Source organism: Trachypithecus francoisi, unplaced genomic scaffold (assembly GCF_009764315.1).
Source record: "Trachypithecus francoisi isolate TF-2019V2 unplaced genomic scaffold, Tfra_2.0 Lachesis_group0, whole genome shotgun sequence".
In the NCBI taxonomy this organism is placed as follows: domain Eukaryota; kingdom Metazoa; phylum Chordata; class Mammalia; order Primates; family Cercopithecidae; genus Trachypithecus; species Trachypithecus francoisi.
Window position 1 is genome coordinate 160,738,007 of NW_022681453.1, and position 12,653 is coordinate 160,750,659.

General features: G+C 46.4%; 2 protein-coding genes across 3 annotated transcripts in view; both read right to left on the bottom strand.

Moving 5' to 3' along the window:
- BFSP2 (beaded filament structural protein 2) overlaps positions 1-8,180 on the bottom strand; it is a 64,117-nt gene extending 55,937 nt beyond the window's left edge. The window contains exon 1 of the mRNA XM_033212656.1: positions 7,623-8,180. Within this exon, the coding sequence (XP_033068547.1) occupies positions 7,623-8,111 (489 nt within the window). The 5' untranslated portion in view covers positions 8,112-8,180. The remainder of the gene's footprint in view (positions 1-7,622) is intronic.
- A 2,229-nt stretch (positions 8,181-10,409) lies between these two features.
- The window catches only part of TMEM108 (transmembrane protein 108), a 355,944-nt gene continuing 353,700 nt past the window's right edge, over positions 10,410-12,653 (bottom strand). For both annotated transcript variants that reach the window (XM_033212658.1, XM_033212657.1), the window contains exon 6: positions 10,410-12,319. In XM_033212658.1, coding sequence (XP_033068549.1) covers positions 12,197-12,319 — 123 coding nt within the window. In that variant the 3' untranslated portion in view covers positions 10,410-12,196. The remainder of the gene's footprint in view (positions 12,320-12,653) is intronic.

A 12,653-nucleotide genomic window follows, 5' to 3' on the forward strand; every position in this document is an offset into this window, starting at 1 on the left:
ACGCCATTCTCCTGCCTCAGCCTCCCGAGTAGCTGGGACTACAGGCGCCGCCACCTCGCCCGGCTAGTTTTTTGTAGTTTTTAGTAGAGACGGGGTTTCACCATGTTAGCCAGGATGGTCTCCATCTCCTGACCTCGTGATCCACCCGTCTCGGCCCCCCAAAGTGCTGGGATTACAGGGTTGAGCCACCGCGCCCGGAATCAAATTTATCAATATTTTCCTTTGTTGCTTTTGGATTTTGAATTGTAACAAGGAAAATTTTTCCCACATCCAGGTTATAAAGGAATTCACCTATATTTTCTACTTGTATGGTTTTATTTTTGACTTTATATCTAGGATACATTTAGAATTGACCCTAGGGTACAGCAAGAAATGGATCCAATTCTCTTATTTTCCTTATGACTGTCTAGTTGTCTGAATATCACTTATTAAAAAATCCACCCTTCCCTCTATTGGTTTCAAATGCTGCCTTCATCAATACTCAATTTCCAAACACAGTAGAGCTTACTATAGGATTTTCTATTCTGTTCCATGGTTGTCTGATCTTTTTTGTGCCAACGCTAAACTATCTCAATTACAGAGACTTTATAATATGTTAATGTCTGGTGGGGCTGCTGGTCCCCTCCCCAACCTCCCCACCTCCACTCTTTCTTAGTTTTTCTCTCCCGGCCGTTCTTGTCTTTCTGTTCTTATAAAGGGAATTTAAAAATCAACTCATCTAACTCTAGAAAAAAAAGATGGAATTTTAAAAATTAGGATTGCGTTAAACTGATACATTGACTTAGGGAGAAGAGACATTTTTATGCTATTGAGTCTATTTGAGTGTATGATGTTTCTTTCCATTTGTTCAAGACTATTTTGTGTGTTTCAGAAAGATTTGATTATTGTCTAATACAGATTTTGGATATTTCTGAAGTTTAGAGCTAATTCATCTTATGCTATCATGAATGAGATTTTCTCATCTCTTGTATCTTTTTTCTTTATATATAAACAACATTGTTTGTTGTTTGTTTTGAGATGGCCCTTGCTTTGTTGCCCAGACTGGTCTTGAACTCCTGGGCTCAAGCAATCCTCCTGCCTCACCCTTTTGAATACCTGGGACTACAGGTTTGTACCATCATGCCCAGCAGCATTTATTTATTTATTTTTCTTTTAGAGACAGGGTCTTGCTCTGTCACCCAGGCTGGAGTGCAGTGGTAGAATCATGGCTCTCTGCAACCTCAACCTCCCAGGCTCAAGTGATCCTCCTGCCTTGGCCTCACAATGTTCTTGGATTATAGGCATTTGCCCCCAAGCCCGGCCTCAGCATTGCTTTTTGATGTTGTTTTATAATGTGCTACTTTACTAAATCATCTTATTGTTTGTTGTATAGTTTTTACATGGTTCCTTCTGGGATTTCCAGAAAGATCAAATTTTTCCTTCTTTCTTTCCAATTTTTATACCAAGTACTTTCTCTTGTCTAATCACATTGACTGCTGCCTCTGACCAATGTTACAGAACAGTAGAGACAGCGGACATCTTTTTCTCATTCTTGATTTCTGTGGAAGGCCTAGTGTTTCCTTCTTAGAGATATTTCATCATGTCAGAGGGAGTCTCTAATCATCCTCATTATTCAGATGAGAAACTGAGATGTAGAGATCAATGAAGACCTTGGCTCAAGGTCATGCAGTTGGTAAGTGGCAAGTGGTAAGGCTAGGGGCTGTCTGGCTTCAAAATCCCCAGTCTTTGTATCACATCTAGTTTTCCCTAGTTTCCATGGAAAACTGACCCCACCCCCTGTCTTCCATTTCCCAACATGGAACTCACATTTTAAGAGATCTTAAGAGATTTAAGAGTGGCTAAGTGTGGTGTATGAGAGGGGCATGGAAAGAGGCCCTGAGTGCCAAGCCCTAGTCTCCCTCTGTTTTCTTTAGCAGTTCTCCTGCTTTCCAGACACATTCAACTTAGAAAATAGCCTCCAGGAAACCAGAAACCACCTTTCTTAGAAAGCAGCTTAGTGACTGGCTGGGCGCGGTGGCTCATGCCTGTAATCCCAATACTTTGGCAGCCCAAGGCAGGTGGATCACCTGAGGTCAGGAGTTCGAGACCAGCCTGGCCAACATGGTGAAACCCTGTCTCTACTAAAAATACAAAAAAATTAGCTGGGTATGGTGGCGGGCACCTGTAATCCCAGTTACTTGGGAGGCTGAGGCAGGAGAATCGCTTGAACCCGGGAGGTGGAGGTTGCAGTGAGCCGAGATTGCGCCACAACCTGGGCAACAGAGTGAGACTCCATCTCAAAAAAACAAAACAAAACAAAACAAAAAAAAACAAAGCCGCTTAGTGGCCTCCTGTATTATATGAACAAGACCCTTGAGAAGCAGGCTCATGCCTCCTTCTCCCCGTGTCCCATCAAAATACTTCTTCCAATCATCTACCTCACTCTTCCTAAGAGGAATGAATCTCTCTAATGGACTTTTCTCTGGTAGCTACATTTCTAACCATACTGTAGTGTCCCTTATAGCTTGGCTGATAGAGAAAATGCCCCACTGGCCCGCTCTGACCAAACAAATTGCATTTATTGAGAAACAGGCTGAGTGACTTTGTCTTGGGGAAATGTGTTCAGGCCTTTGCAGATTATGATTCTGCCCCCGTCGCCTACTTCCAGGGATACCAGGTTGGGAATCATGAACGACAAACCCTTTGCCTTTCTTTATACTCAGTGGAGAAGGATTAGTTCTTGTTTCTTTTTCTAAAAAGAAAGCCTTCTAGGACCACAAGTCCTGTGGGAGAGAAATCTGGCCCAGACCTGGATTGCCTGAGTTTCCAGCATGTTCTTCAAATAGGCAGATTCCCTGAGTGTGGGCTCTCTCTATGCAAGGGACAGAAAGAGGGGCTGTGAACAGCAGGAAAAAGAGTCAAATCAGGTCCATTTTAAACTCTAATCCTGTTGCCTTTCAACAATTTTGATTTCCCATTTCCTCCAGCTGACAGCCTTATCCTTTGGAGGTGTAAGCTGAAGTTTTCTCCCATGGAGACCTAGACTAATGTCCTGGCTCCTTAACTTAGAACCTCTGCGCTCCCTTTCTTCCTCAGGCAGCTCCATTCTCCCCCTGGACTCAGCTGTTCCTTTTGTTTTGACACCTGGTCTCTGAGGGCTGCTCCTCCGTCCCCACTTTCCTTTCATCTGCAGCTCCGAGGCACAAGGCTGCCTTATCCCAAGCTTGTGTTTGCCCTATGTGAGGATGAAAGGGCCTGATGTTGCCACCAGAGCCTATTGTCAGCATCCTTCACTTGGTAAGAAAAGTCAGGAGTACAGAGCAAGGCTGGAGAGGGAAATGGCCCAGGTCTTCTTCAGCCTCCGTAGTTGCCACCTGGGGTTTTTCTGTCTGTTTTTACCACTTAGCAGAAGAGGCTTGGAGGTTCTAAACCAGGCAAGGAGTGGGAGGAGAGAGGTTTGGAATTGAATGGAGCTTCATGTGCATGAACGCTAACCAGGACCAGCTGTATCATTTGTGGATCCCAGTGCAAAATGTGGGGCCCCCTGTTCAAAGAGCAGGAACAAAGTGCGATTTAAGTTACTCAAATATATTGCTTTTCCTTTCTTCTGTCATGTTTCAACTTGTCATGGTAATTTTTATCTGCTATTTAGTTTTCCACTCCCTGGGGCATGGGGATGCTCATATAGACCTTTATAGGCATCCAGAGGCCTCGCTCCATGATTCTGGGCATGTGCGCACCCCACCAGCGGCTGCGGTACCTTTCTTACTGGCCACTGGGCTGATGTGCCATGTCCTGCTGGTAGGGATGGGGTGATAACCCCCAAGAATATTACGACCTCAGTGCCACCTGTAGATACCTGGGTCGGGGGTGGGCAAGAGGCTTGTCCTCTCCCTCCAGTTGCTGCCACCCAGGGGCATCCCGGGGCAGAGGGGTGGGCCAAGAACACGTTGTAGGGAGACGGAGGGAGGTAGGACCATTCAAGAGCCCCTGGTCCATGCTCCATTGTCCCACCGGACTTCACTTTCAAAACACAAATTCAAAGATAAAACTATTGGCTGGGCGCAGTGCCTCATACCTATAATCCCAGCCCTTTGGAAGGCCCAGGCAGGAGGATCTCTTGAGGCCAGGAGCTTGAGGTTGCAGTGATCTCTGATGGCGTCGCTGCACTCCAGTGCAGGGCCCGATGAGACTTCACTGGCGGTGCACCCGTGGAGCCAACCCTGGCCGCAAGCTTATATAGTGATAAGGATGGAGAAGATCCCCCTCCCCGGGACGGCTTTCCTGCTTCTGCCGTGGTGTGAGCCCTAGTTTTGTGTTGCTTTCCATGGTGCGGCTCTCTGCACAGTGACAGCAATGGTTTCCCTCGCCCTGGCTTCTCTTCCTGGTTTTTCTGAAAACTTGTCTTTGTCTCCTCTTGGTAAGGATAAGACAGGCTGTGGGGAGATTCCAGGGGACAGGGGGCCCCCACACCCCAGAATGGGCCCAGGAGCTTTCTGTGTCAGCTGGGGTGGTGGCGGCGGGGAGGAGAGCCCATCTCCTTTCCAACTCTTTCATCCGCCTCTGAAAAGCAGGGGAATGTTGTTTCCCAAACATTTATGGAAAATTGTTGCTCTGAACTTTCCCCACTGCTTGCTCCAGCCTGATCCAAGAAAGTGCCACCAAAATGGACATCCCCACCCTGCTCTTGAGTGACTGAGGCCTCTCTTGGATTCTCTGTTTGGGGCCCAGGCTAAGGAGGTTGAATTTCTCTCTAGGTGCTAACTCGGGGCTCAGTTGCTGAGAGCTTGCTCTGAGGCCTCAGGCCCTGCACAGGCCCTGAGGAGTCACAGAGGGTTGGCATGGAATTGGGCTTCTGGACGAGGAGGAGTTCTACAGACAAGGTGGGGAAACGGGAGGGATAAGGGGTGCTGTGAGGAGCACAGAACACCAGAGCCCAGAGTCTGGAAAGGTGGGTATGAAGTCCCAGCTAGAGAGGCCTAAGTGAGGGCAGAGGGAGAGAGCTCTGGATTTCTGGAGCCCAGGACTGCAGAGTGGCTGCCTCTGACCCCAGGTGAGACGAAGGCAGCACTTTGTGAAATGACTGGGCTGGGAGGTGGCCTTTCCTCTAGGCCTCGAAAGGGGTGAGGGCCTAGTGGGGGCCTCCTGCAGTTCCGCAAGGCCAGATTGACCAAAAAAATAACTCGTATTTCTCAATTATGGAGTTTTCTTTTGTTCTTCTTAAGGGAATAGAGCTTAATATGGCTGAAAGGCTGGGCTGTGCAATATAGAAATAGTAACTCCAGGCCGGGCACGGTGACTCACTCCTGTAATCCCAGCACTCCAGGAGGCAGAGGCGGGTGGATCACCTGAGGTCAGGAGTTCGAAACCAGCCTGGTCAACATGGTGCAACCCCATCTCCATTAAACATACACAAAAATTAGCTGGGCATGGTGGCATGCGCCTGTAATTCCAGCTACTCGGGAGGCTGAGGCAGGAGAATCGCTTGAACCCAGGAGGTGGAGGTTACAGTGAGTCAAGATCACACCACAGCACTCCAGCCTGGGTGACAGAACGAGACTCCATCTCAAAAAAAAAAAGAAAAAAAAAAGAATAACTTCATTTTATCAATTGGTCTAACTCTATCTTCAAGTCCATGAATTTTTTAAAAAAGAAGAAAAAGAGAACTTTATTCATACCCAGGACCTCATTTACAATCACTGAAGAGGAAAGTGAGCCCATGTGGGATCCTGGCCCTCAGCTACAGAGGTCGCGTGTCTTGGTGTGTGGCTGTGGTGCTCTTGCAGGATTTTAGAGCTTCCTAGTCTGTATTCTACCTGTAGGTAGGCAGGAGCCAGTCATCTTATTTGTCTGTGGATTTGCATGAATATCTAAGCATTATTATACCCATTTTGTAGATAATGAAACTGAGGCCCAGAGAAATCAGTACGTTGCAAAGGCTCTTGTAGCTATCTGGAGCCAGAGCAAGTCGGTATCTATTGAGTATAAACTAAGTTTTGTGGCCCTACTTTTTAGCCTAGCCATTGGGACACCTGATTTCTCCTGACAAGTCTGTGTGGCATCTGAGTGCAAGCGATTGTCCAGCAGATGCTGACATATTGGAGTATCTAGGGATGTTCTGGTGGTTGTTATGGCACAATATTTGGACAGTTGTGAAGAATCCTGGAGGAATGGCTGCCTCTTAGATTTGACAGGCATTAAGGCCCTGGACTATTCTAAGATGGTTCTCCCTCGCAGCCCAGATGCATGCAAGCAGAACAGCAGCACCAGGGGGAGAGCCTGAGAGGACGGTGCTGTTCATCATGCACTCTGTGCTGTCAGTGGGCACTGAGAGCAGTGCAGGAGAAGCATCCTGGGACGAAATGGGAGGCAGGAGGGGCAAATGGGGAGTCCCTGTGTGCACCTGCTTAGCATCCCCCAGCTACACACAAATAAAATTTTGTGACTTCCTCTTGGGAGGCTGCATACTGGACTCTAGGGGGCCAAGGGTCTGAGTTGGCAGTCCTTGGTCGGTTAGAGACTGATTTTGCTCAGAGTGATCCCAAGACCAGCATCTGGAGAGAAAGAGGAGGAGAGAAGGCAGCCATCCACAGAGAGACCAGCTGAGAGGTGCAATGCTGGCTGGAGTCCCAGCATTAGAACTACAGGCTGCAGGCCAGACATGATGGATGAGCTCCAGACTCTGCAGAAATCACCCTGGAGAGTGGGAAAAGCAGGGCTGACCAAGCAAGGGAGAAAGATGAAACCTCTGCATCCTTTCCTGTCCAATAAGATAGCCGTTAGCTACCCATGGCTGTTTACATTTAAATTAATGAAAATTAGATAAAATAAAAATGCAATTCCTCAGTCTCATTAACCACATTTCAAGTGCTTGATAGCTATATCTGGCTAGTGGCTGCCAGATTGGACAGTGTAGATATAAGATATTAATATTTTCATCATGCAGAAAGTTCTACTTGAATGTAAATTATCTCACTCATATATTTTGTATTGATTACATGTTGAAATAACATTCTGGACATATAGAGTTAAGTAAGCTATACTATTAACTTCACCTGCTTCTTTTTACTTGTTTTACTGTGGGTAATAGAAACTTGTAGATTATTAACGTATCTCATATTTCTATTGAACAGCGTGGTTATAGGTGGATACAGGAACACACTTCCATTTATTCATTGTTCTTAATACCACATCCATCCAATGGTATTTGACTGGATAATAACTGTAAAAATCCCTTCTCAACAGTAAAGGTGACTGAGGCAGCTCAGGGTAATGGGGCAACTTTGAAGGCACAAAAATTCAGGTTCAAATCTCATCTCTATCCCTCTACTAGCTTTGAAGTCTTGGGAAAATTATATGCCTCAGTTTCTCATCTGAAAAATGCAATCAATGAATGATCCACTGCATAGCATTTATTTGAATTGTAAAGACGATAGTGGATAGTGCACGTATGGGGGCTAGCGTGGGCTCCTAGTAAACCTCGGTAAAAGGTAGCATTGTTGTTATCATGAGCATTTTAAGTGTGAAAGTGTAGGGCATTATGGTCAGTTTCTCTGGCCTCAGCCTACTCACAACCTTACTCCCTGCCCTCAGCAGCCCCTCCCAGCCCTCTGCAAAGCCCTTGGCACAGTCTGGACACTTACCTGCTGGCAGCTGCTGGCCCAGGAAGCCCGTAGGGCACCCCAATTTCCTGAGCGTGTGGCCTTGCTCTCCAGGTGCATCCGCAGTTGTGTTTCCAGCTCCTGACTGACTTGTTCAAGGGCATGCACTTTGGCCATATATTCCACCAGGCAGCCCCCTAGGTCCTCAATAGCACCATGGTCCCTCTCCAAACCTGGAGCCGGCACTGTGGCCAGGCCTGAGCTCCGCAGGCCCTGAAGGAAGACACTGCTGATGCCGAGGGCCCGGCGGGTCACACGGGCACCCAGGCCACCTATGCACCCACTGGGTGCTGTTCCTACATAGACCCCGGGTGCTCGGACAAGGCCACTCATGGCATTGGTCCTGGAGGCTGGGGGGCTATCCAGGGAGGTTGATGACCTTGGCCCCCTGAAGGATGCCCTGCGCCTCTGGAGGGGCATGCTGGAGCTGGCACCGGTGGGCAAGTCCACTACTACTCGCCTCTCGCTCATCACCCCTTCTGCCTCTGTGGTGCCCAGTGGGTTTACAGAGTCCAGTGGCTTTTGGTTTACAGCCCCAGCATCCCTGTGGCCTGGTCACGGGCCTCTCTGGAATCTCCCCTATCCCCAGGGCTGCTTTGTCTGCTGTCTTCCATGAGTTTCCATCATTCACTGAGCTGAAAGAGAAGAGGGCACTGCCCAGGGCTGTGTGCAGAGAGGCACTCATGCATTCTTTGATGCAGGGTCATGTGCCCAACCTCCCAGATTATTCTGCTGGTGGTGGGGGAGGCTGGATCAGTGCAGGCTGTGGGGGTAGACCATTTCGTTTGTACATTTTACTACCTAAGAGTGGGCAAGGCAGGCATCAGGCAACCCCATTTTACAGATGAGTAAACTGAGGCTCAAGGACCTCAGATCACAAGTGTGGTGATCACTTGCTCCAGACCTCAAATTACAAGCTAGGACTCAATCTAGCTATTTTGGGGCTTTCTACATCCCTATGTGTACTGGCACATGTGAATGTGAACACACGTCCACACAGGCAATGGAGGATGAAAAGTGTCAGGAGGCAGCTCCAGGGACCCAAGAGAAAAGACTTGCCTACGGTTTCCTCTCTCAGTCCTGGCAGCAGCTTCAGGTCCTTCCCTCACCTCTCTCCTTTCCTCCTCATCTCTGTCCTCTGCTGTTCATCAGCTGCTTGCTGTTGGCCAGGATGCTTCCTCCCTCTGGACCTCACTGTTTGAACATTGGCCTGAGGCTCCAAGTCTCTGATGCACCAGATAAGGACCTTGGGCAAATTCAGGTCCCACACATTATGTTCCAGCCATTCCCTACACCTCTGCTTCTCCATCTGTTGGAAAACTGAGAAAAACAACAAAGACGGTGTTTTCTGGTAAGCTCTCCAAGGGTGCCCCAAGTTAGGATATGATGACACCCCTGGGTTTTAATTATTGACCTTGGCATCCACTAAACCATCAAGGGTCACACCTCAATCCATTCTCTAGGGTCAGAAATGTTCCTCCAGTTCCAGGATGACAATATGGACCTAAAAACCACTGTACATAAGTTTTACCCTGGAGAAACCAGGTCACCAAACCCCAGAGCTGGATATTTTTCCAAATGCTGGAATGTAGGAATGTACCTCAGGTGAGAGAAGAAGGGAGCCAACCTCTAGTGAATACCAGATCTAGCCTGGTGTGTGCATTCATCGTATAGTTTATTTCATGGAATTCTCAACTCAGCCTCGGGAGGAAGGAGGTCCAGGGTTGACAGGTACTGCCATATGGGCTGTGAACCTTACAGTTCCAAAAGTACCATATCATATGTCCTAGAGTTGGCCACTATCCTCTTACGTGAGGAGGATCCTGAGAACTGCAATGACTTGTCCAAGATCCTGTGTCCAGAAAGTAGCAGAGCTGGGAGCAGACACCCTCTTCCAACCTCTGGGCCAGTGACTTACTTAGGAGCCTCCTTGTTGCCCACCACCCAGAGAGCAGGGTACCTACCCGAGGTCACACAGGTAAAGGTAAAAAACATGGTCGCCTACTAGAAGACTCTGTGTGTACTTCCTTTCTGCTGACCAGGACACTCCAACCCTTCCTTTCTTTATTGTCTTCCACTTTGTCTATCTGAGATGGCCTGGAAGGTATTTTATAAATATCAGTGTTGGCTATTTGAGGAACAGATGAAAGAACCAATCAGATTAAGTAAAGGACAGTAGTGTCCTTGTTTATTCAGACATAGCATTAATGCTGTGAACACCACCCCTGATGCACCCAGAAGGGGCAAGCAAGCCTGTGTTACAGTAACAGCCTCCTATACAGGTGACACTGACTTGGTTCTGAGGATCTGCATTATTGTGAATTCCAAGATGTATTGCCCAAGGCTGAATGACAAGTTCAAGCTACTGATTAAGTTGTGCACAAATGTGTCATGTTTAGGTATTGTTATTCTCTACAGAATGGTAACACTCAATGGCCAGGTTAACTTCAGACTTCTCTGGACCAAAGATATTTATATATAAATCCACTCAGCCCTGGAGGCGGGGAGAGTGAGGGGGGGATGTACTTTGACACCCTGCCTCCAACGACCTGATGAAAGATGAGTCTACTTTGGAGAAACTGCAAACATGTTCAAAAAGATTTTATCAAATGATAAATTGCTAATCCTATTAGCTCGTCACATACATAAAACTCACCTTACTGTTAAATCAGATTGAAAAATACAGATGGATATAAAGTGGTGTTGGTACTGCTCAAGGAAGGCTTAGAGCTTATCTTGAAAAGAATGCAAAATGTATTAGCAACGGAATCCTCTGGCTAATAAAATAAGTTTATTTATGTATACATGGTAGCTGAAATCTGTGGATAAGGAAAAATAAATCATACATCCACATATGTATATATAACATATGTATCTTTGATTACATATATTATATATAAATTTTACTTTACAAACAGATTTTTCTCTGTATACTCACACACATTGGTATATTAAATGTAACAGTTAACAGAAATATTATGGTAAGGTTAAAAAGGTAAGACAACAACACGCTAGAAAATTAACTTAGAGAAACATTTAGTTGCTTCTTTGTGGGCTGAAGAGTCTTTGAAGAGAGACAACAACCGAACTCATGTGAAGTAGGTTCATACAACATTGAGAACACACTTTTGAAGGCCATCTTTTTTTCTTTTTTCTTTTTTTAAGGAAAACGCAGAAAGAAAAAAGTCATGATAGACCACAGCAACAACACAAACATATGACCCAACATTCAAGTTCAATTCCCAATCTGACTAGAAGAGCATCTATATTCAAAATATACTATCAAACTAGTTTTCTTTTAGAGAAAGGAAGTGTCAAAGCAGTAATCATCTCTCTCAGCCACAATCAGGAAAAAAGAGAGAAGCAGCCACCTCTGGAAGCCCCTTGGGCATCTCTGAGGGTCTGACCCTGTTGGCCGTGCTGGACACAGCACGGGGAGGCAGCCAGCCGGCTGGGAACAAGGGGAGCAGCGGAAGCTGAGAGCTGGATGGCAAGTCCACCGGCTGGTGCTGCGAGCAGGTTTGCAGTGCCAAGTAGGAGTATAATAATGTCTTCTCCCAAACGATTTGCTTGGATTTTTTTTTTTTTTTAAAGATTGCAGGAGGAAGGTTTCAAAAATTATCACTCTACTACCTCAAAGCTTCTTAGATAAACGTATTCCTCAGGGGCACAATACCATGGCCTTTTGAGAAAACAAAGCTGAACCCCAATAAACATTTGATCCTTGAAGAAGGGCAAGCATTTTAAGGCTCCAGGGCCGGGATCTGCATCTAAATCCTCTCCCAGAGAAAGGCACGGGTGTTTAATGCAGATATGGGTGTTGGAGGGGATACAGGAATGGCCATAAAGGGAGCATTTTCCCACCAGGGGAAGGCAGTCCTGTTGTTAGCAGCGGAAGTAACGTTAGGGGGACACGGCCTTGGGATGCCTTGATGTCCTCCATGGATTCCTGAGGGCTCCAAGCTCCTGCCTACCGTCCACAACTTGGATGGAATTAAACATGACATCCAATGGTGCTGTCATAAGGCTCCAGGGCACTCATCCTTAGAGGTGATGAGATGTTCCCTTTTCCCGCTCTGTGCATGAGTCTGCCGTCTTCCCCGCAGGCGGCCCAGTTCCCTTTACAGGTGTTCATATGAGAAGGGAGGAAATGGGGTCATATCAAATCAAGAGGAACCAGAGCTTTAAGAATCACTCAAAGAATTGTGCGCTTGACCACTGTAACATTCAGCTTCTACAGGAGGTCAGTCTCTCACCTCACCTGACCAGGGTTTCTGGGATCCCCAGGTGCTCAAGAATGGTTATTAAGAGAAGCAATCGATGCAACTGCTTTGCTTAGAAATACCTTTATTTTATAAAGCCACAGATCATTCTGTAAAGTTTTTTTTTTTTTAAACCACACTTGTAAAAAAGATGTTGACAATTCATAGGAAAAAAAGCTCAAAATGTTTCTCATTAAGTCAGGGTTACACAAAGGTTATATTTATAATATATATATTTGTATATTTATAATTTAGAGACGAAAAATAGGAATGGCAAAGCGATGCCTGCTGTAGTTAGATCTCAGATACTTGATCGTTTCCCACAAACAGTGTTTCTTGACAGAAGGGGTTAACAAGAACCATCCCAGTGTCTCTATAGTCGCCATTGGCTGGGGAGCGGGGCTCTGAGAGCTGGTCCTGGGAAGAGAGAGGGAGGAGATGGAGTGAACTGGAGAAGGCTTAAGAGGTGGCCGTTCTTAAAGAAATGTACACATGGGAACATTTATTTCAGCATTGATGGCTTGGTGCACATTTTCATCATCCCCACTGCTAATGCTGAGGTGCAGAGCCCTCTGTGCCATTCTTTTAATTAATTAATTTGCGTGTGTATGTGTGTGTGTGTATGTATATGTGTATATTTTAATTTTTGTGCTGCTCCTTCAGATTTTTATAGCAGCTTTCAAAAAATGTTTCCTGCTTCTGGAATCACCCCAATCCCAGGCTGCCAGAGATGGTACTGTTTTCCTTGTCA